At 41.4% G+C, this 23,851-nt stretch overlaps 1 protein-coding gene across 17 annotated transcripts in view; it reads right to left on the bottom strand.

Annotated features, from left to right (window-relative positions):
• LOC101015920 (sine oculis-binding protein homolog) overlaps positions 1–23,851 on the bottom strand; it is a 172,294-nt gene that overhangs the window by 92,575 nt on the left and 55,868 nt on the right. Inside the window, exon 2 of one of the 17 annotated variants that reach the window (XM_021937663.2) lies at positions 19,562–19,656. The exons of 15 other annotated variants lie outside the window; for them this stretch is intronic. In XM_021937663.2, coding sequence (XP_021793355.1) covers positions 19,562–19,612 — 51 coding nt within the window. In that variant the 5' untranslated portion in view covers positions 19,613–19,656. Of the gene's footprint in view, positions 1–19,561; positions 20,253–23,851 lie in introns of those variants that run through there. One more of the 17 variants, XM_021937662.2, reaches the window with a different exon arrangement.

The raw sequence follows: 23,851 nt of genomic DNA, 5'->3' as shown, positions 1-23,851 counted from the left end.
GGTGGGGACTCTCAGCCAGCCTTTATTTCATCCCCCTTCATCCTGTGGTTTCAGGTCCAATGAATGGGCTTCCTTTCCACATGCACTATGCCCTCTGGGAAACCTCTGCCTGTATCCACTGGTGCTTTATTTTTCAGAACGTTTGAAATTTATATGGAAAAACAATTTCAGCAAAATTTCTCAGATTTGCCTTGGTAGCGGATAGTGATGAAATCGTTATTTTTGTCTTCTTATCCTGAAGTCTTCAGCCTACTGTTCTGCAATGGGATGCCGCTGCCCTTAGAGAGTCACTGGCATCATTTTCACTTCCTAAGTGTTTCTAAAAGCAAAATCTGATACTGCTTAGGATTCAGATCTCCCTGTATATTTTGGATATTAAAGGGGCAAAGTGGTGGATTGTTCTGACCTTTCTTCTTTTCCCACTCTTCCTTTACCTGCCCCCCAAATAATGATTTTTAAAATAACTCTTTTAAAACAACTGTTCTCCAGATAAGGAGAGTAGTATAAAAATCCTTTCTCACTTCCAATCACAGATCTTTCTTTTTTATTAGTCTTATATGCGTTAATAACAAAGTGTGGGAGTTTAAAGATTGTGTTAATAAAGCCAGTTTTATCAGAGTCAATGCATGAAGGTTTCTCTCAGTCTGTTTCAGCCTGCTGAGAGTGATAACACCTTCTTGTTTCACAAATGAAGAAACCAAAAGGTAGCCAGGCGATCTGACCGAAGGCACAGAATAAGAATTATAATACAGGATTCTTCATAAGATACAGAGTTAGAGTACCCAAGGAAAAGGGCAGAAGGTATCCACCACAATACCCGCTCGCGTCCCTATCGATTGGCAGCTCCTTCTCATTCAACACATCTCTTCCCTCCTAACCCTTTCGTATGGTGCAACATCAGAGGTAGTAGAGGAGCAGCAGGCTTAATAATGCTGACATGCATGTTGCTCCCACCCTAATTTATTCTGTGTGTAGAACTTGTGATCTAGTTTCCATGCTATTTAGAATCATATACTCTCACAAAAGTTTGCAGTAATGGGAGTTAGCCCCAAACTGGTGGGAAGCTTAGAGTTGTCTGAGGCATGCTTTGGCTCATTTGAGTCCGCTGTTCATCTTCAATATGGTTTTAGTTTGTCAAATTTCTAAAAACAATAAAATACATATTTTTAAAATTGTGTTTTGTAAGGACTCCACAGGCAACTTGACCGTGTTTCCCACTGTTGAGCACTAGCATTTTCCAGGTTTATTTTTCTTTGTTCTGTTTTTACGGTTGCTTTTTTTTCTTAATGAGTTGAAATATATGAAAATACAATGAAGTCAATAATTGGAAATTACTCTCGTCATTTAACCCTATCTATTAACAATAGTGTGTGATCATTCTTACTGGTACAGCTGAAATTCTTAATGGAGATTTCTAAGCAGTATATAAAAACCTAAGGGAAAGACATATTACATACTTGGATAAAGTCCCAGGTTCTTAAAATGGACCTTTTAACAAGGTTACAAGGGAACCAGCCAGTTGAGCTTAAATACTGCCCATTCTTCCACACACCTACTCTGGGGCCAGAAAAGGTGGAGCTGGGGAGATTCTCTGGGCTACTCTTAGAGTCCCTTTTCTAGCTCAAAGGGAATTTGGAAATTCCCTTTGTTCCAGGCCTCCCAGAGCAAAGACACACCTTAGCATTATGGCTCACCCAGGTATGAGCAGCTGCTTTCTATGCCATGTCCTTATTGGATCAAGAAATGACTTCCTAAAGTCTGTATTCTAAGGCATTTCAAGTACTATTATTTTATTTTGTATCATCAAAATTCCTACATATTTTACACACAAAATTTTGGAATTGGATTTCATTTTAATACAAAGTATATTCAATCAGGAGCCAAGTCCCTTCTAGAGGAACTTCTTCCAGTATTCTGAACTCATTTTCCTTTATCTCACAGAATACCAACTACGGGAATTACAGGAAAGACACACATGAGCGCTGGTGCCTTCTCTCAGGGAATTTTCTGCCTGGTTAAGATTAGGTATATACACATTAATGGAAAATAAAGTAAATAAGTGGCAGATGCTGGTTTAAATATGTGCCCTGCTAGCCAAGGCAGTGAAATATAGCCATCCTCGTAGGCTAGAGTGGTTAGAAGGACATGGGATTTTAGTTGAGTACCGTAGGTAAGATTTCAATAAGGATTTTAAATAATTTTTAAAGATATGTCCCTCTTTCAATTCCACACTCAAGGAGCAAGACTGAAGAGGAAGAAAATGTGTTCTGGATTTTAGATCAGAACCACAAATCTGTCTGTCTTCCCAATGTGCTTCTTGCTATTTCTTTTCTACTTCTAGTCACGGTCATTTTTTCCTTCCTTCTTTACTATATAAATAAGAAATGCAGGAAAAAGTGAGTCCTTCTAAAACATGAAAGACTCAGCACTTTTGATCACCCTTGATGTCCAGCATAGTGCTTGATACGTGTGCTCAGTAAATGCTGTGTAGTGAACTTCAATGTTACACTAAATGTCTGTAACAAATGTTGTGCAGAGAGATCATTGCAGGTATCTGCCTGACACACCCCCTTCTCAGGACTGTGTAGCCATGGTTTTGTATCACATGCTCTAGTCTGAGTTGACTGGACCAAGGTTAGGCACATGACCCAAGGGCAGCTACTAGAGAAGGTGTCGAGCAACCCATGACACACTCTGCTGCGAGAAGATGTACAGCTTCAATCCAATTTCCTCCTTCAGGAATGTAAACTAGAATACACTAAGAGACTGCAGCAGGTGAGAATGGGAGCTGAACTGAGAGGACACAATGTTGAGAGGCGCTGCAGAGGCCGTGATGGATTTGTATGTGTTGAAGTGATGAAGACCAGGAGCTACAGGGATGCAAAGAAATCTGGTCTGGTCGACGGCGAGAAAAACATGGAGCAGACAGCCAGAGAAAATCAGAGATACCGTGAGAGAAGGAAAGGTGGAGAGAAGCCAAGCCCAAAGCTGCCTCAGTTCTCACTGCTTTCTGCTTCCAATTCCAGCCCCCTTTCCTGAAGAGCCTGGCTAAAATACACAGTAACATCTTCTGCCTTCAACTTCACTCCACTCCCATCCCTTTCTAAAGTCTTGATGCTTATTTTCTTTCTCCCCCTCGGGGAGAGGGGAATGGGATCCTACAGAGGAAAAGAGCCTCAAAGGGTGAACAAACGTAAGGATTTTGAAACAATCAAATATCTCATCCACAACCCACCATCACCTGCTGAGCCAGGTGGACTGGGCACTGCATTAAATCTAAGAAAGGGAAACACATGAGTGAGAAGGGTTTTGGTTTAAACAGAACTAAGTTGCCCATTTTCCTTCATCACCTGAAATCACCACTAAATGCACAGATTAGACAACGCTGTCTGTTCAGTTAATAGTGGAGTTGGAGTAGATTCTATTTTTGATGAAAAATCAGCCGATTAGTTCACAGCCTTTCACCCTTTGGGGTGTCTGTCATTTCTAATTTCTGAGAGTGGCAGATGTCAGCTCCCTTAGCAAGGGACAAATTTTAAAAATCTGTTTGTACACATAAGCTGACACAAACTGAGCTGAAACCCACTGGGGGAAAGTACAACATTATGCTTGAAGCAACTGGAGAACATGGCTTCAACTGCTTTCCCTGCACAGGAGGCGCGGGATGAGCCAGGATGCCTTCCCACTCCAATTTCCTTTTGTGTTTCCCATAGTGTTCCCAGTTACAGATCTGGAAGTTGCTGAAACTGGTCAATTAATCTGGATACTCAGATGACTTTTAGGTTCATTTTGATTTTTCAGTCCTTCTGGCTCTGCACTATTGCCTATAGATTAGGTGCATATTCTACAATTTAATAGAGTCTTGTCACTCCCTAGGACTCTTCCTCCTCTCCTGAGGCTCTACCCACCCATCCCACACCTATCTCATTCCGGAGGTGCAAGTCACTTCTACTCAGATGACCATATGGGAAGTGGGTCAGCTTTAGGTCTCTCTCTCTCTCTCTCCACCCGCCCCCCACCCACTCCATCCACCTATCATGCAATCTGGGTCCGATCCTTCGCATCTGCCTTATACTGGATTCCACGAAGGGGTGGAGCAACATAGAATTCTACCATGAGGGAGTCTCTGAGGCAATCTGACCTTGGTCTGACTGAACCTGCAGGGGCAGCCTTGTGCAGACAGATTCTACGGCAGATGGAGAAGAAGAACTCAATGGGACTTAGCAGAGACTCTGGAACCCATGGGCAACTAGGTCTTATTTCTGATTGTCCATGTCACCTCTTCTGCTTCATTAAATATCACTGAGTCCTGAGCAGATGATTTCTTGACCACCTCTTGACCCTTTAAATGACAGACTACTCCTTCATCACTGTGTGAGTTGAAATACTATAGACTGATCTAGCCATACACTCCAAACCAAAGGAAAAACATCAACAATCTCACAATTTGTGTTACAGCCAACCCAGCTTCAGCTCTCAATAGCCATCTCTTGTTTCCCTCTTGCCCTCTTTATTTTGATCTGCTGCCCTTTCAGGCAGTGATGCTGTTTTCTTTAGCAAACCAAAGGCAGTTTGTTTCTGAGTTAAATGTCACTTCAATATTTCCCCAAGTGAGATGTTTGAACCAGTTTATGGGTTTCCTAAGCAACAGAGAAACGCTGGAAAAATATTTGGTATCTCAGGTCTGCAAGTTGCCTTAAACTTTGGCTCCCCGAGGCAAATGAAACAGATAGATTGAATACTCCAGTCTCATAGAAGTTTCAAGTTGAAAAATAAAGTAACAGCCTGAAAGCAAGAGCTCTGAGAGCTGGGAAACTCTGAGCCACTCCACTCAGGTTTGTGCCCTTAGACAGTTTTATTACTGAAATATTCTAGTGACCGTAAGAGAAACAAGCACAAATCCAGAATCACAGAGCTATGGTCAACAACTAACATATGAGAAGGGAAATAAGCCTCCCCAGCCAAACACGGAATTCTGGAAGAAAATTCCTGTGGGAACGCAGATTATGCCCTGAAGGCTGAGATTTGATTAACCTTCTTGTAGCATGTGTAACGACAAATGTTATTGGTCATAAAATTATCCAGCCCTTATTAAAACACAGCTGCAGCTCTGGGCTCAGTGACCTCCTGGGGGAGAGATTTCCATAAGATAGTGATAGACTTTATGGAAGGAGAGCACCTTCCTAGCGTTGAAACTACGGGAGAGTGTTTTATACTTTAATGAGGAGTTCTTGAGAGAGACCAGGCTCCTTAGTATTAAAAGCTTTAAGAAATAGAAGGGCCAGATTACATTCAGTCTGCTACTTGGTGGGCAGCCAGCCTACAGCTCACAATATGGATACGTCTTCCTTTATAGGGAAACGCGCGCACATTTGGGTGTGCATTGTCACATTCACAGACATACCTATTTTGCATCCAAATGTTTCCATTTCTCTTTGTCTTATATAATCATAGAATCTCAGAATTTGAAGGAAACTTAGACTACCCACCCAACTCCATCACTAAGTAGAGCTGTACAAAAATGGATACTAGTTCTTGCCTTTGGAAGTGTTCCAGAGAGGCTCTGTAACCCTACCGGATGCTATCAAGGGCTGCCACGGCCAGCTGGCTCCTCCCAGTAGCTGGTGCTGGTCCATTCTCTGTCTCAAGCTGTGAGGGCCTCACTGTGCTTTCCTGAAGCACTACATTCATGGGAAATGTGGCTATGAGGCTGCATCCCCTCAGGCCAAAGTCATGTGGAAAGGTTGTCCTCTGCTTTTCCGGACATACTGGAGAATCACTGCGAGACGCCCTGTTGTCTATTGTAAGTTTTTTGTTTTCTTTTTTTTTCAATAGCAATAAAAAAGGAACAATGAAAATGCTTCTTTTCAGTGGTCCATTTCTCACTATTTATATCTTTCCTTTATCTCACATGAGCCACTAAACGTATTTTTACTAATGGTGCGTCCTTTGTGAAATTTTAGATCTGCTCCTAGAAATCCTTCCCTAAAATACAAAGTTTTAAGATTTCTCTTAAATCGATAAATTTATCTGCTGAGAAAATCAGAATTCTCAGAATAATTACAGAGTTGTATCTCATTATTTTTTCTCAAGTATGTAAATTCCCTAATCATAAAAATTTATCAAATGATATAAATTTCCCAATGGTACAAATGTTTTTCTCAAATAACGTAAAGTTTTTCTTGTGAAATTATTTTGACCCATCAAACTCCTACAATCTATTATTCTTATTTTTCTTCTTTTTTTGCGATAGGGTCTCACTCTGTTGCCCAGGCTGGAGTGCACTGGTGTGATAATGGTACACTGCAACCTTGACCTCCTGGACTCAAGCAATCTTCCCACCTAAGTATCCTAAGTAGCTGGGACTACAGGTATTCGACACCATGCACAGCTAATTTTAAAATTTTTTTGTAGAGACAGGGTCTCAGTTTCTTGCCCAGGCTGGTCTCAAACTCCTGGGCTCAAGCAATCCTCCTGCCATGTTTCTATTACCATTTTATTACTCTCAAAATTTGCATTATGAATTTGTAAAATATATGCAAAAATAGAGGTAATGGTGAATTTCCAATTTCTCAATACACAGCTTCAATGATTATTGAGATTTTTACTTTACTTACTTCATCCATCCCTTCTTATTTTTTTCTTCCTGAAAATTCTGAGACATCATCCCATTTCATGTACAGCAGTATATTTCACTTTATCAATTTTTCCATCATTTTGATGTTATTTTAGTTTCCTTTTTGAGAATTCTTTAGATTTGTCCCTCAGGTTACCCATCTCACAATGTTCAGTCCCTTCCTCAAGGGATCTCAGCATCTCAACATGTCTCAGTCATACTTTGTCACCTCTACTTTGCAGAAGGTGACAAGGAAATAACTGTTTGCCCCAAAACAAAAACACTTCTGATTTTATTACAAAACATGGAATTCTGGTCATGAATTTAAAGTCTCTTTTATTATGCCAACTGGCATATAAAAATTATCTGAGGAAGACAACTGATTGTGCTAACTATACTACTTGGTCAACATAATATGAAATATGCTGCCGCCCACAGTCTCATCAAGACCTCATGGCACCATGCACCAGATGGCTTTCCAGGGTCTAAAGACAATCTTTTTTTAACCTCTAAAAGGCTTCCTTGTAACATACCATCATTAAGTAAAATTCACTATTTAAGAACCAGGGAGGCCAGGCACAGAGGCTCACACCTGTAATCCCAGCACTTTGGGAGGCCCAGGCAGCAGATCACTTGAGATTAGGAGTTTGAGACTAGCCTGGCCAACATGGCAAAACCCCATCTCTACTAAAAATACAAAAATGAGCTGGGCATGGTGGCATGCACCTGTAACTCCAGCTACTCAGGATGCTGAGGCACGAGAATCACTTGAACCCAGGAAGTGAAGGTTGCAGTGAGCCAAGATTGCACCACTGCACTCCAGCCTGGACGACACAGTGAGACCCTGTCTCCAAAAAAAAAAAAAAAAAAAGAACCAGGGAGCCACTAAGAAGCAAGTGTGTGATGATGTAGTAATATTTTAGTTCAAAGAATACACGATTTTTGTGATCTCTTTTGAACACCACAGAATCTCACACACAGAAAGAAATAAAAATGTATGACACACCATTCAAGGGATCTATTTCTTTCTGTTGTTCTTACTTCCTTTTAAACTATCAAGCTGTAATAATTATTCCATCTAAGCAGCCCCCAGTAAATGAAACAGCCCTTAGACAGCTGTCAAGGCTCAGTCTTCCGGAAGCTTTGATTTTAATGAAACTCATTAAGGAAAGAAATTAACAGAAAATATCATAATTTGTCTTGTTTCAGAAAACTAAACAGAAACAAAAGGCTTCTTCACCTGACAAGGAATCTGACCAGCCAAGCTCCTTTATTATATTCAGAGCTCCCACCAGGCAGCTGTGCACAAGCACAGAACTACAAAAGAGAAAGCACCTCCTCCCAGACAAATGGCCCAGCCCAGCCCAGCCCAGTCAAGCCCAGACCGACTTGTCGCCTCAACTTCATGGAGAAAGCCTTCCTCAGTCGGGGCAGGGGTTTTTGGAACCATCTATGCAAGCACAGAATATCTAAGGAAATGAAAGGCTATGGAAAATAATTCCCATTAAAGGGCTATGGTTGGAGAAATTGTCCACACATCTAGCTGTAAAACTCCCCTTTCTCCTAAGTCTAATTTCTCTCCAGAGAATGATGAAATATTTAGCTGGATTTTTTTTAATTTAAAGAAACCCCATGAACTATATATGCCTTGCTTCCCCTTCTGTAATGTTTTCCAGTACAAGTTTAGCTGAAATGTCTCAAGACATTAAGAAGCATTCACCCTAACATCCATCTACCACCTCAGATACTCCCGAGACTTTGACGACACCCAGAATCATTACGCTGATAGGTTTGGCACAGTCCTGATTTGAGTATGTTCTGATTCCATGCGGATTTCATTGGCATCTCTCCCTGATGGGTCAGATACCCCCAGAGACAGACCTTTGCAGAAGAAAGGGCATGCATCAGAAGTGTTTATGAAACTGAAAGCGAGTATATTATTGACAATGGTCTCACTGCTGCTTCCCAGCTGGAAGCACACATCTCTGAGTCTCTCAAGAAAAAAAGCCTGAAAAGGTGGTTGGGCTTTTCCAGCGATTTCAGTTGCGTCAATAGGAGACAAGATGAGAAGCAGAACAGAACAGAGGCTGTGAACATGGCCATGTATACCCACCTCCACAGTCTGGTGGGGAAAGAGACTTGAGTCCATTCCCAGCCCGGTCACTCCTGCGCTGTCTGAGTGAGTAGATTAAGTTCTCTGAGTCTCAGTTGCCTCCCCTGTAAAATGCGGACACTAACATCTTTGTCATCAGGGCATTATGAGGCTTAAACGACATAAAATGCTTAGCCCAGTATCTAATATAGTGAAAACTTTAAAAATGGGAGAAACCGTGAGTATCCATAGGTGTATGAAGAGGATGCTACCTGTTAGGGGTCAGGAAGGCTCCAGTGCTCAGGTTTTGGGGAAAAGGAGGGTGGGCCTGGAGAGTCAGGTACTTGAAGGAGAGAATCCAGAGCAGAAGGAATCCCTCATTGGGTGGACAGAGGTGAGACCCTGGAGAGGGAACAGGCGGACTTCAAGAGTCACACTTGGCTGACTTCTCACCCTGGCTTCACACTGTCCTTTAATAGACCCCTATGGAAATTCTCAAATCCTTCCAGGGCTACTCCTATCTTTACTACCAGGGTCTACACAGGAGACCCAGGAGAGAGCTGCATGAAGCATATCTGAACACCTCTTGGGCTGGGGAAGGATAGGTAAGGCTCCTGAAATCCTGTTTTTTAAAAACAGATTGGTAAGGTGAAGGCAGGAAGCTGCTAAGTAGAAACCACCAGACAAACTAGAGGAGAGAAAAGAATGGTTATTCTAGGGCACGTAGCATTATTTTAACTGTGAAAGGGTCATTTTGAATTAGTCATTTTCTGTCTTTTTCTGGGCTCCCTCTGATAGACACCAGGAAATCAGGCCACCCTCTCCCCCACTGCAGCCCCCTGAATAAAGTCATAACTCAGTTCTATGCAGTGCACTGAACACAGTTTCTTTTAAGAGGAGAAACTGACATGTCTATTGCAAGTCACTGAGGGACTGATGACTGAGATTCCTACTTTAGATTATAAGAGTCTATGTTTGCCGCACGGTACAAACCACATGTGTATTAAAGAAACTAATCAGATCTATATGTCACCCAAATTTCATACAAATCCATATTCTCTCACACAACACAAAATAAGAGGTTTCACGTGACAATTACAACTGTGACTGAGAATAAGATAATTACTCCTACCATGACAAATTTAGGAAGACTGATTAGTTAATCTGCAAAGGTTTTGTATAACCCATGATTCCCTGATAAAGACATGTGGATGGATGATAAGGAGATTAAGGATCCTCTGACTGTGGATCCATTTACTCTTGACAGGACTAGATGAACATGGTAGTTCTCAGTATCTCCTCTTTTTCTTATTTCATGCCTGTTTCTATTGTTTTCTTAGTTTAAATAAATTTCATCTTAATTTTTTCATCTCTGATCCATTTACATACTTTGTACTAAAGGATGTGTATATTGAAGGGAGAAAAATATGCCGGTCAACTAGTGTAGCCTTTACTTGTACAGCCTCCACATCTTCTATATGGGTTCCCAGGTTCAAAAAATGCACCCTTTACATCGGTGTAGTGTGGGAAGTAAACAAAACAAAAAAAGAAAAGAAAATGCACCCAACACTTGACAGTACAGATGAGGAAATCTACTAGTTTATAAGCCAGCTTTTTAAAAAAAAAAAATTTAATCTTATTTGGTAAACAAATTCACATTCCTTTCAATGTTCTTCATTTCAAAAAGCCAGTCCTAGTTTATTCAGTTCATCATTTGGTTCAGAAATAGTTTATCCATTCATTCAGCGAATACTTATCAAGACATTTTCATATGGCAGATGAAGTTTCAAACACTGGAGATGTAGTGGTAAACAAGACAGACAAAATCCCTGTCTTCACGGGGTTTTTATTATAATGAAAAACACAGGCAACCGACAAATTAATATCTATAAAAGATATACAATATCTAGTAGTAGTATATGCTATGAAAAATGAAAGGAGTTATAAGCATTTAGAGAGGATGGGAACTGCTAATCTAAATAGCTAGCTGTTACATAAAATAAAAAGTGCTCACTTTTTAATATCACTAGAATAACTTTTAAATTTTTTCTGATCTCTCTAGTGTCTTATGAATTAACATACAAGAACTAAAATGCTACCCATGGTATTCTGCAGTTTTAATTATTTTATATTTCATTACATAAAATATATTTATATTTTATTAATTTGCCTGTACCTTCCCTGCCTCATTCTAGAAAGGATTTATAACAGAGCAGTTACATAAATCGCCCTGCCTCTTTGCTATTCAAGAACTAGATCTTTAGGCTGGGCACGGTGGTTCACACTTGTAATCCTAGCATTTTGGGAGGCTGAGGCGGGTGGATCACAAGGTCAGGAGTTCGAGACCAGCCTGGCCAACATGGTGAAACCCTGTCTCTACTAAAAATAAAAAAATTAGCCGGGTGTGGTGGCAGGTACTTATAATTCCAGCTACTCAGGAGGCTGAGGCAGAAGAATTGCTTGAACCCAGGAGACGGAAGTTGCAGTGAGCCATGATCATGCCACTGCACTCTAGCCTGGGTGACAGAACAAGACTCTGTCTTGGAGGAAAAAAAAAAGAACTAGATCTTTATGAAAATAGTAGAAACACAAACTCATTTCCAAAGTATTTTATGTTCTCTCATTCGAAGTTGATTTCTCGGACAATCTAAGTATATCACTAAGTCCTGAGAACCAAGATTTCCAAGGAAGATCAAATGAAAAGGCTAAAAATCAATACAGCCTACATCTTATAATCATACATTTTGTAGAAATTTAACTTTGTAATTTTTTTCATGATGTCAGTCTCAGAAGCATGTCAGGATTAATCTCATGAATCAACATTCTAAGTCTAAAATGTTTAAATTTTGCACTCTAGATACAATGAATGTCAATATAACATGGGAGAATGGAGGCAGAAAGACAGGAGAAATTATCCATAAATTATGCAGAATCATCTTCTGCTCATCCTCCTTGGTAGAATGGGAAAAGTTGAATGACACAGACAAAGGATAAACCTAAAAAATCACAGAAGAACATATATAATCAACCAGTAACCTGCTCCATAACCAACCTCAGTCACTCAGCCTCAAAGTTTTTCTTAGCAACCAGATTTCAGAATAATGATGGTGACAGGAAATCCCCTGTGTTGGTGTGAGAGCTCAATTCATGAATAATCAGGTATCGTCTACACAAAATGGGACCAAAAAAAGTGAAATCTCTGTTTCAAATCCACTACTTGGCACTCTTTCCATCTGCTGAAACACTGTATAGTAACTTTCCAAACATTTGGTTTATATTGACCAAGTCTGATACACAGCTAAAGGCCATCCGGTATACTTTGATTTTTGATTCATTTTGCCATTCTTGAAAGAGTAGCCATTAAGTTTCCAAATGGCTATATCTTCCATAATTTTTAATAGTTTCAGAACAATTTCATATAGAGATAGCAAAAACAAATTTCTGCTTGTACAAAGCAAGCCTACAGAAGCACTCATATTTAGCCTTATGATATATTTAAAATACATCTTTGCTTTTCAAATCACTTCTATCAGAGGTATTCACTAATTACTTATACAAAGGAAGTTTTATATGTTTTCATTTTATCTTGATTTCAAAGGAAAAAAATCTCTAAATGTGAAATACATTTCCTACACCTCAGTTTTAGTTCTTTTGGCAGTCATATTACGTTTATTTTATTCACAAAATGGTCACTTGCAACACCAACAAAATAAGTATACCAAGTACACACACAATATAGTCTCCCAAATATAAGAATTGGTAAAGATTAGAAAGGAGAGATTAAGTTGAATTCTGGAGGTATGTGAATGCCTTATCAATTATAAAATGTGATATAAATGTATATTCTTATTATTATTACTGCTATTGATGATATACTATCAATTAATTTCCTTTGAGGCTCATTATATATGTTAGATCACAGTTTTAGTTTGGATCTAACCACATGGTTCCCTTTTATCAGTCACCTGATGTTGGGAACTGCCAGATGGACACACCTGTTCTGAGGTTTGACTAGAATCTGTTTCACCCAGGCAAAAGTAAGGTGCAGACTGGCCCAATGTCTACAGCGGCTGAAAGACCTGCCCAGGCTGATGGTTTCCGTGCTACCTCTTATTCATGTATAACCATGATCCCCCTGTCTCAGAGTCAAGGTTTATAGACCAGGTTGTGCCACTTGCTTTGTTAGGCAAACATTAATGCAGTCAAACTATATAACTAATTCATGCCATTTTGTCAAGCCAATTCACAAAGAAAGACATTGGGAAACCACACTATTACCTCATTGGATACCTCCAAATTGTATTCAGTGATTTGGTTTCAGGTGTGATGGATCAGATGGGTCTCTAGAAAGTGTCTGAGGTGATGGAAATCATGCTGCTGTGAGCATTATGAGATTTCAGGTAAGCTGATTTGTGTGTGTGCATGGAAGTATAGCACTGGTATAATAGAAAACCTTTGACTACATGGAGATTTCAGAGAGGCCATTATTAGGTCATTCAGCATATCAAGGACAAAGCACTGATTTACTGGGTTTGCTTCAGAGTGTGCATTTCTGCTTTTTACACATGACAAACCACTGAATGGGATCATTAGACACCACCCTTGACTGGAACCATCTTCTAACACAGGCTGCCTGTGCCCTTTATAACATCCCTATTACATTAACAAGGAGAGCCATGATCTGGTTTCTGCAACTTGCCACAGAATTCTCAGGTCAAGTGTAAATGCATATTACAGAGCACCCTCTGGCATGTACTGTTAATGTCCTCATTTTTAAAAATCTCTAAAAGTCTTCAACTGTGCAACTGGAAAATGTTTCCAAATCCTCTTACCCCTAACATATCAAATCCCATTTTTTATTAAGTCTGATGTTTTGTAAATTTGATCCTGCCTAGTTTATAGGCGAGGAGTATCTTCCAAAACAACCCAAGAGAGTTCTTCAGGAAACAAAAGTCAATCAGGAGAACCCGCTTTCATGGTAAGAAGACAATTCTAGGATTAGGAGACACAACAGTATTGCTAACCAATTGCGGTTCTGTCTGGGTCATGCGCTATCCGTGGCAGAAACAGGCAAGATGGCAGATGCCCTGGGTTATTTTAATTAATTTAATCATGTGACTAATTGGTCTCTGCTGGGTTTCTGTGGTAACTGCTTCCTAAGTGCTGATGGGCAATTGTGTTAAATGTAGCTTGGAATCTGCACGTAGGGCGCAGTGCCTTGGAGAGCCGTGCAGCTGCGCTTGGAAGGTGCCCTGCTGGGCCTCTGATTGTTGGAGTGCAAGGCGCTTACAGCTGCACCATCCTCTGGAAACAGGCACTGCCTCCCTTTTCTGAAGGAACATTGCTTACCTACCTACGTGGGCGAGAACTCACTGTGGACATATGAAAATTATCTGTGATCAAAAAATACTCAGGTTTGGCAAGGATGTGAGAATTTGATGGAGAAGAGTATCTGTAATAAAGGGACAGTGGAATGGGAAAGAGGAGAGAAGGAGAATTAAGGCGACTCTTCTATGAATAATATGCCGCCCCAGAAGCTATCATGTGTTATTCATAGCTGTCCAACTGATACTAATAAGCCATCCTTTTAAATGCCTTGCAGGGTTTATCTTTTTTTCTTTTTTTTCATTCTCTTACAATGCCATCTCCTCCTGTCACCGAGAAGGTGCGTGGGAGAACGGGTGGGTGGATGGCCAGTTTTAGAGCACAGTCTACTTCAGACAGATGGAAGGAAAATGACTTCCAAATTTTCTCATGAAGTGGGATGTTTGTATTTGCGCAATGCATTCTAGCACCTGTGCAGAGAAAAAAATGTAATCACAGATTTCCCTCAGAAGGCGATTTTAAAAAATGTAAAACCACTAACTGCAGCACAAGGATGCTGCTGTACTTGAACAGAGCCTTCCATCTGCAGACCCAGCCAGGCTCACAGAATAATAGTTTCTCTAACACCTCCCATGCCCCATCCCAGGCCTCTCTAGAAAGAACAGTCAATGCTTGGACGCTCTCAAAATCTGAAGAGAAATTTTTTCCCATGTCTATTGGGATGGTGGCATGAATGATGATGCCTTTTTTCCAGAACAGAAGTGAGAGTCAGTTAGAGGGCAATGTTGCTTTTCCTTGACAAATGCCATAATGACCCACCAAAGCCACTCTGTGCCACTTGTGTTCTAGACGTCTGCAGAGAGGTGGCTCCAATGGATTCCAGCTCTACTTCTCCCAGCAGTCCTCCCAGACATGAAGAGGTGTCTTGGTAAATTAAGCTAAATTGCCTTCATCTAGAAATTTCACATTAGAAATGAACACTTAATGGGCTGACAGTTTAAATTCCTCTCAGAGGTGGCAAGGAGTAAGGAGTTCTGTTAAGTATTACGCTGCATCTGACAGGACATCCAGGCAGCAAGATTGTTTAATCCAACAGCTTACCACGACTAGAGCTCCCCTACATCCATCGAGCCTCTGTAATGCAAATGGAAGAATCTCTCCTTAACATCACCAGTTTTGTGACTTTAAAGCCATCCATTTTGAGAGGTCTGGGACTGCTCTAAGTATTGGACAAACTGCAGAAAAACTCTGTCACTTATTTCTCAAGGCCTACATCCTGGAAGGAGCATCATCTCTAGCTCTCAGGCCAAATGCCCTTTTCCTTAATACTGTAAAGTTTATTACTGGAGGGTTACTCAAAAAATCTGCTGGGAGGCACACCAGGCAGTACAAGTCAAAACCCAGTCTGGCCACACTGTCCCTCAGGCTGGTGGATTTACAGCTCACCTCCACCTGTCCCAACCTCCATTCTAGGCTGCACGTGTCAGAAAACCTTCCATCTTCCATCTCTGGCTTAAGGGAAGAAACCTTGTTTGCAGAAGAGAAGATGGGAGCTGAATTCTCCCATGTCCAATGCATGTTACATTAGATAGGACCCTAAACCTGAATTCAAAAAGCCCATGCCTGAGGCAGGCAGATGACCTGAGACCAGGAGTTCAAGACTAGTCTGACCAACACAGCAAAACCTCATCTCTACTAAAAATACAAAAAAACTGGCCAGGCACAGTGGCTCACACCTGTAATCCCAGCACTTTGGGAGGCCAAGGTGGGTGGATCACGAGGTCAAGAGTTCAAGACCAACCTGGCCAAGATGGTGAAACCTCGTCTCTACTAAAAATACCAAAAAATTAGCCAGGCGTGGTGGTGGGTACCTGTAATCCCAGCTACTCAGGAGGCTGAGGCAGAGAATTGCTTGAACCCAGGAGGCGGAGGTTCCAGTAAGCAGAGACCACTGCACTCCAGCCTGGGTGACAGAGGAAGACTCCATCTCAAAAAAAAAAAAAAATTAGCCGGGTGTAGTGGCGTGCACCTGTAGTCCCAGTTACTTGGGACGCTGAGGCAGGAAAATCACTTGAGCCCAGGAGTCAGAGGTTGCAGTGAGCCGAGATCGTGCCAATGCACTCAGGCCTGAGTGACACAGTGAGACTCTGTCTCAAAAAAATAAAATAAAATAAATAAAAATAAAAAATAATAAGCCCATGAGTGGATTTCAGAAAGTCCACGGACCCCAAGAAATTATGTGTGAAATTCTCTGTGCATGTGTATTCCATGGAGAGAGACTCCAATCTGAAGCTTTCTTCAGATTATCAAAGAAGGCCATGATTCAAACAGTTAAGAACTCCCAGCTCAGAGTTTTCTTTTTCTTATTTATTTATTTATTTCAATAGGTTTTTGGTGGACAGGTGGTGTTTGGTTACATGAATAAGTTCTCAGGTTTATTCTCCACTCCACACCCACCCCATCTCTAATCTGGCTTTAAGTACCAAACTATTTAAATGGGGAAGCCTTAGCTGTCATGTCTTCATCAGTCTACTATTTATTTATTTATTTATTTATTTATTCTAGAGACAGGGTCTCATGCTGTCACCCAGGCTGGAGTACAGTGGTGTGATCATAGCTCACTGTAGCTTCTAACTCCTGGGTTCGAGTGATCCTCCCGCCTCAGCCTCCTAAGTAACTAGAACTACAGGTACATACCACCACCCCTGACCAGTGGCTGACTTTGAAATAGAGTCAGCCACTCTTTCTATTTGGTAGCCAAGACGTTCTCTCATCAACTCCCCTGATGTTGGCCAATCCTTGTGAAGGATGTGTCTCATGCCATGGTTAACAACACAGCTATGTGGAACAGGCCTGGGCCTCATCTCATTTGACTGTGGAATGGAGAAGACCAGGCCACACATGGTGAGAGTCTACTCCCTCCTCACTGTCTGGTCTTCCTCCACTTCCCTGGCTTTCCCACCCTTGCTCCTCCCCACCAACTCACCTCTGCCTTCCTCTGCTTCACTTTCACCCGATGCAAGAGCTTCATATAGCACAGCATAAAATGTGAGCATTCCTTTTACTATCCAATCAATACACACATCACCTGCAGTTCTCCATCAAGACAAATGCCTACTTAAAACAAATTATAAATGGAGCAGCCATTGGCCATTTTAAGTGATAAATATAACTCTGCTAAGAGAGCCCACAATGAAAGTTTAGAATATCTGATCATAGCTCGGTTTAACTTGGTGAAATTGCAGAGTTAAGGTCAAGGAGAATCCATCCAATGGTGAGAAACTGAAGGCTCCCAACCTACCATGATAATGACATTTCATACAAATATACCTATTTACCTATTATTTTCAAGCTTCTCAGCTCATCAGTAAGTCCCAATCGACAATTTTTTTTGTTTGTTTGTTTTTTTTTTTTTTTTTTGAGACAGAGTCTTGCTCTGATGCCCAAGCTGGAGTATAGTGGTGTGATCTTGGCTCACTGAAACCTCCACCTCCTGGGTTCAAGTGATTCTCCTGCCTCAGCCTCCCGAGTAGCTGGGATTACAGGCATGTGCCACCATGCCCAGCTAATTTTTGTATATTTAGTAGATACGAGGTTTCACCATGTTGTTATGGCTGGTCTCGAACTTCTGACCTCAAGTGATTCACCTGCTTCAGTCTCCCAAAGTGCTGGGATTACAGGCATGAGCCACCGCACCCAGTCCCAATCAACAATTTTTTAAATAAAATAAAACAGAAAATATCAGAATGCATCACATAGGAAAATAAGTACTGTATTATTTCACAAAATTTTTATTTCAGTTTTAAATACATATGCCCTGTTTTGTGTATTCTAAAATCCAGATACTTTTCACATTTTAACGCTTCTGAAATCACGATTCATTTTACCCTTGTTTTTAGCCAGTTTGCAGCTGTGACATAATTGTATGAAAATCTTCATTGATACCTTCTGGTAACATCAAGAAAACGCCATCATCAAAGTGACTTAGATTCCGTGAAACTGGTTATGAGTTTGTGTGTGTGCGTACCAAATTATAAAACAAATTTCTTACTACTGGTTCATAGTAAATAAAAGCTTGAAAAATAGCATACTACGCCATTTTACAAAGTTTGTATGTACACTTACTAAACACTGATATTCTAATCATGAAGGAGACCAGTTTCTGTTGCTCTTCAGGCAACTGCAATTACAGCCTCCTCTTGTTATTGACTTCAGAAACTTCATCAGAGCTGATGTATCTGTTGTGGTATCCACCCCCGACTAGATGTGTGGCCCCTGCAAGTCACTTAACTTCTCAGGGCCACAATTTTCTCGGCCGTAGGAGGAGGATGTTGGAGAAGTTTTCTACCATCACTTTAAGTTTGTACAGTTCAGGAAATGTGCAGACACATATTAAACTCTTCACGTGCCTGTCAGTCTCTGCACTACTTTATCCATGAGCCCTGAGCCCTGTCTGTTAGATTCTCTGCTTCTTTGCCTCCTTTATCTCCTGAAGACTTCTTCATAAAACATCCCAAGGGAAAAATGATGTCAAAAATCCATTTTTTAAGTTATGTAGTATTGTTTCAAGCATTCCTACAAAGTCTGTGATATTTTAAAATGTTAAAGCACAACATGGGAATGACAGTAAGGGTTATGCATTTGTTTTTTAATGTGTGACATGTGGCACTCTCATTCCTGACTCACATCCTTTGTGAGCCTCGCCGCCCTTTTTTCTATCCATTCCACTTCCCGAATCTATATTTTGGTCTCTAAATTAGCATGTGCTCACTCATGCATAGAGCCTGGCCTTTGGGCTGGGTAAGTCACCCTGTGGTGCCCAGGTTCTTCTTACCCGCATCGGTTCCAGCATGCCTCGCGTCATGTCATTTGTTTACTGGTTGCTCTCCCCATTCAACTGTGAGAGCCTCAGAGGCAAGGACCTCTGTTTATCTATCTTTGTATCCCCAGCCACAGAACAATGCCCTTCATGCTGCGGATGTTCAATATTGCTTGTTAAATAAATGCGTAAGTGAATAAATGTGTGGTGTGAGGTCAACTTCCACACAAGCACAGAAAAATTCACACGCTCAAACAGACACTCTTCTGAGCAGAAACCACGTCTCAGATGTCTAATTTCCACAGCACCCAGCCCTGAGACAAGTTCCATCCTCTGAGGACCTCACTGCATTGCTGATTCATGTGCTTGTTTTACAGACACCAGTCTGTACCCAAATACGCATTCTTATGCTTCTCTCCAGCCTTTCACTGCCCACGCTATTCCAGTATCCTGGTCCAAGCTGAGTGTGGGTCAATTGTTCCTGTTAGCAGCTGCCCTGCAAGGGGGCTCAGTGACAGAAAGGATTATTTCAGCTTCCGGACTCAAGACCAAAATGGAAGCTGCCAACTTCCTTCCTGTCCCCACTGGCCTTTCAGGTGTAGAGAGGAGGGACCCCACGGGTGCCAGGCTGCCCAGGAATGAGTAAGGCCCATCTCTCCATGTCTCCTCCCATGCACTGCTGGGTTAGAGTAACATGACCATAGCTTACCAGGTTCCTGGACATCCCTGGAGAGTGCAGGTGATAGGAGTTAACTATCATGGTTGTTTTGACACAGGTTTTCTCCAGTACATCACCCCATCTCCCTGCACACATACGGAGAAGGACATTGAGGTCTACTCTACATCACCTTTACTTGCAACTGATCAAACATTTAGCCAAATATCTAGGCCATGGAACATCAAACATCTCCCTATCCAGAGCTGAATTATATGATCATAAAAAATTAAAAATTAACTGATATTTACTAAGTACTAAATTACTACATTAGAAATGCAAAAAAATGAGCAAAAGGGCTTGAACGAGGAGGGGAGTTGTACTTTTGGGGAAATGGAAATATAAAGTTCTAACTCCATTTACTTTGGGGCACTTTAACTTTCTTCTTTCATCGCATTTAATGCAAAATGACACCCTAAATGAAACACCATAAGGCATCTAGGGTTTTTTTTTTTTCCTGAGTTTCTATTTAATTCTGGTTGTCTTGATTTAAGCTTCTACAATCAATTTGTGCTTCAATAATATAATGATTTCTATGAGCTCCACCCCAGTATAGGGCTTGGGAGTATGCCTCTTTATAATTAATTCTCTGCATTTACCTGTTTTTTTGTTTGTTTGTTTGTTTTGTTTTATTTTCATTTTTATTTTTGAGATGGAGTCTCACTCTGTTGCCAAGACTGGAGTGCAGTGGTGTGATCTTGGCTCACTGCAAGCTCTGCCTCCCGGGTTCACGCCATTCTCCTGCCTCAGCTTCCTGAGTAGCTGGGACTACAGGCGCCTGCCAACATGCCCAGCTAATTTTTTTTATATTTTTAGTAGAGACACGCTTTAACCACGTTAGCCAAGATGATCTCGATCTCCTGACCTCGTGATCCGCCCACCTCGGCCTCCCAAAGTGCTGGGATTACAGGCATGAGCCACCGTGCCTGGCCGGTTTATCTGTTTTTAATTCAACTTTTTAATTTTTTTCTTTTTTACAAAATAAGGTCTTGTTCTGTCACCCAGGCTGGAGTGCAGTAGCACAGTCACAGCTCACTGCAACCTCAAACTTCTGGCTCAAGCAATTCTCCTACCTCAGCCTCCCTAGTAGCTGAGACAACAGGTGTGCACCATCACACCTGGCTAATTTTTTTTTTTTTTTTTTTTTTTTTTTTTTTTTTTGAGACGGAGTCTCGCGCTGTCGCCCAGGCTGGAGTGCAGTGGCGCGATCTCGGCTCACTGCAAGCTCCGCCTCCCGGGTTCACGCCATTCTCCTGCCTCAGCCTCCTGAGTAGCTGGGACTACAGGCGCCCACCACCGCGCCCAGCTAATTTTTTGTATTTTTAGTAGAGACGGGGTTTCACTGTGGTCTCGATCTCCTGACCTTGTGATCCGCCCGCCTCGGCCTCCCAAAGTGCTGGGATTACAGGCGTGAGCCACCGCGCCCGGCCTAATTTTTTTTTAAATATATTTTGTAGAACACGGTCTTGCTATGTTGTCCGGGCTGGTCATGAACTCCTGGCCTCAAGTGATCCTCCCACCTCAGCCTCCCAAAGTGCTGGTGTTACAGATGTGAGCCTTTGCACCTAGCCCTTAATTCACTCTTTAAGTCAACTTTGAATGTGCTGAAATTTGGGAGGTCAATATTCTTTTCTACTTATTAAATAATTCATGATAAAGAAAGTTGAAAAGTATATTATTGGTTGGCCGGGCGCGGTGGTTTACACCTGTAATCCCAGCACTTTGGAAGGCCGAAGCGGGCAGATCACGAGGTCAGGAGATCAAGACCATCCTGGCTAACATGGTGAAACCCTGGCTCTACTAAAAATACAAAAAATTAGCTGAGTATGGTGGCGGGCGCCCATAGTCCCAGCTACTCGGGAGGCTGAGGCAGGAGAATGGCATGAAGCCAGGAGGCGGAGCTTGCCGAGATCGTGCCACTGTACTCCAGCCTGAGCAACAGAGCAAGACTCTCTCTCGCAAACACACACACACACACACACACACACGCACAGAAAAAGAAAATTATATTATTTGTACATGGTTTTCTCTGATGCCAGTAGGCCATGAGATTGGGGATTCCTTTTGTTGTTGTTGGTAAGCAGTATTGACTTGATGTCAGATTTGAAGTTCTATTGGATTTACAGCAGTGGTGTCTGCTCCCTTTACATTTGATTTACAAATCCCTCACACTCAATGAGCTCTCAATGGTACCACTTTAACTAGAAGTAAGAAGTCATCAAACTAAATCATGGGACTGGGTTGTAAGTCTACCTTCTCTCCCTTCCCTTCACCTGCAATAGTCTAAATCACTCCTTCCCCGAAGCATGCCTTATCAGCTGTGCAGTGCAATAGAAGGGGGAAAATGTTTTCCCAACCTAGAAACCCATCAACTTGGACCCCGAAGCATGACATCTGAACACCTAACTGCAAGACCAGGAGCAGCTCACAACTGCTATCTGTGATCATTAACAACCTGCTTGCATTTCCAGGGCTGCCTCCATGGATTAATATATGCACTATGTATTAAACCATCTGCCATGGAGTCTGATCCAGTCTTTCCCCATTGTGGCCAACTGCAAAGGTTACCCCTGAGTGTTGAGACTGAATACACTTTGATTACATTTACATTTATCAATTCTTTAGTTTTATTATTAGTTCTTTTGTCCTCAACAATATACCTTTTCAGGCTTTTGTATCCTATATTTGTATAGCCTGCACAACAATAAAAATACATTTAATCCTCTGTGTCAACTCTTTTAAAGTTCAGCATTAGCCTTTTATAAAAATCAGGTTCAAGAAGAATGAACTACACGTTTCCTGTGAGAAGGGACATAGCTTGATTATCAGCATATTGTTTGACATACTTTTGTCTGCTTTTAAAAATTGTCTTTAATGCAGTCAAACATTTAAACGTTAATTTTTTTACTCTAGGCAGGCAACACAATGAGCCCCCTACAGATGGGACCAAGTTCTCCTCTCTGGGGATGCTGAGAGTCAGCTCATATCAGGGACGTGAGGATTAAAACGTTTTGTTCCCTTGTGCTCGCTGATGGCTGAGTGAATGGAATTGCATCTGATGTCAGGTTACCTCATTATATGTATATATTTGTAAGGGTTTCTTTTTGGGGAGAGGGTAATTCTCTGTGGTTTTTCAAATGAAAGCAACTAAGAGAAAGTAGGGAATGCTCCCTTCTTCCTGTCATCTACTGCCAAATAAGCCATCAGTATTACCAAGGGACACTACTCCTAATATAAACCCCTGGGATGGTACACTATTAATTTCTCTACTCTGAGGAATATCATCCACTCCTTCCCCAGGTTCTTAATCCAAGGCGGGGCCTTATTTCTTGTCTTCAGTTGTTTATGTTCCTCAAGGGTCTCTTCAGGGGGAGTCAGCCAAACTCTAAATGAATTACTTGGATTTTTGAAAATCCAAACAACTTACCTTACTTTTTGCAAGGCTATATTTGGTCATTTTTATTTAGGTTTGTATCAAATGCTAACTCAAGACATAAATACTGTTTTTGTTTTTTGTTTTTTTTCCTTCAAAGGAGGCTCCTCATATAGTGACCCTGCAAACTTTGTACTATTCTGTCATTCCTTAGAGTCTGGCTTTTCTCAAAATTATGATAATGGATACTCACCCATCTCAAATCCAGAGGCTTTCTGTGTGCACATGAGTGCAGGTACCTGCACACTCATGGGAAGATACTTGGAGGACTGCATCCAGGATGCAACAAAGCAGACCCTCGAGAGGCTGGATGCCCTTGCACCCCAGTGACTTCTCCACTCTCAAGTATAAGTGCTATTTTTAATGCTATCAGCAACATCGTACTTTATTTCCTTCATATGTTTTGGACCCTCTGATTTATGGCACTTAAGCTTCTCAAATTTGCTTCAACTGATTTTCCTTGGAGATTCAAACCACTGTTTAAGTTGCACAAAACCCTTATAAAACCTGCTCTACATCACAGATACAGGACAGGGAAGCTACTCCCAACTGTCCATATACGGTATCTTTCTCTTACACTGCTTCCTAAGGTCCTCAGAGCACAGCTTCTGATATCCAGTGTCCATGAGTACATTGTGTGTCTTCACTATCTTTGGTTGCTTTCCGAAATGTCATCTGTGTGCCCTCTCCATTTCCCATTGGTCTTTAATATATCTTCCGAATTTCCTGAGACAGATTCTTTTACTTTCTAAAGGATGCCTTTTTAGTACTAATAAAACTTTCATACTTGTCTGCTTAATCACGCCAGCTTTACTGTCCCCTTTTTCCTTTTTGTTTTTGGCTCAGAGGTA

This window comes from Papio anubis, chromosome 6 (genome assembly GCF_008728515.1).
Source record: "Papio anubis isolate 15944 chromosome 6, Panubis1.0, whole genome shotgun sequence".
Classification (NCBI taxonomy): Eukaryota; Metazoa; Chordata; class Mammalia; order Primates; family Cercopithecidae; genus Papio; species Papio anubis.
The sequence above is the reverse complement of the archived record's forward strand: the minus strand, read 5'-3'. Positions and strand labels throughout refer to the sequence as shown.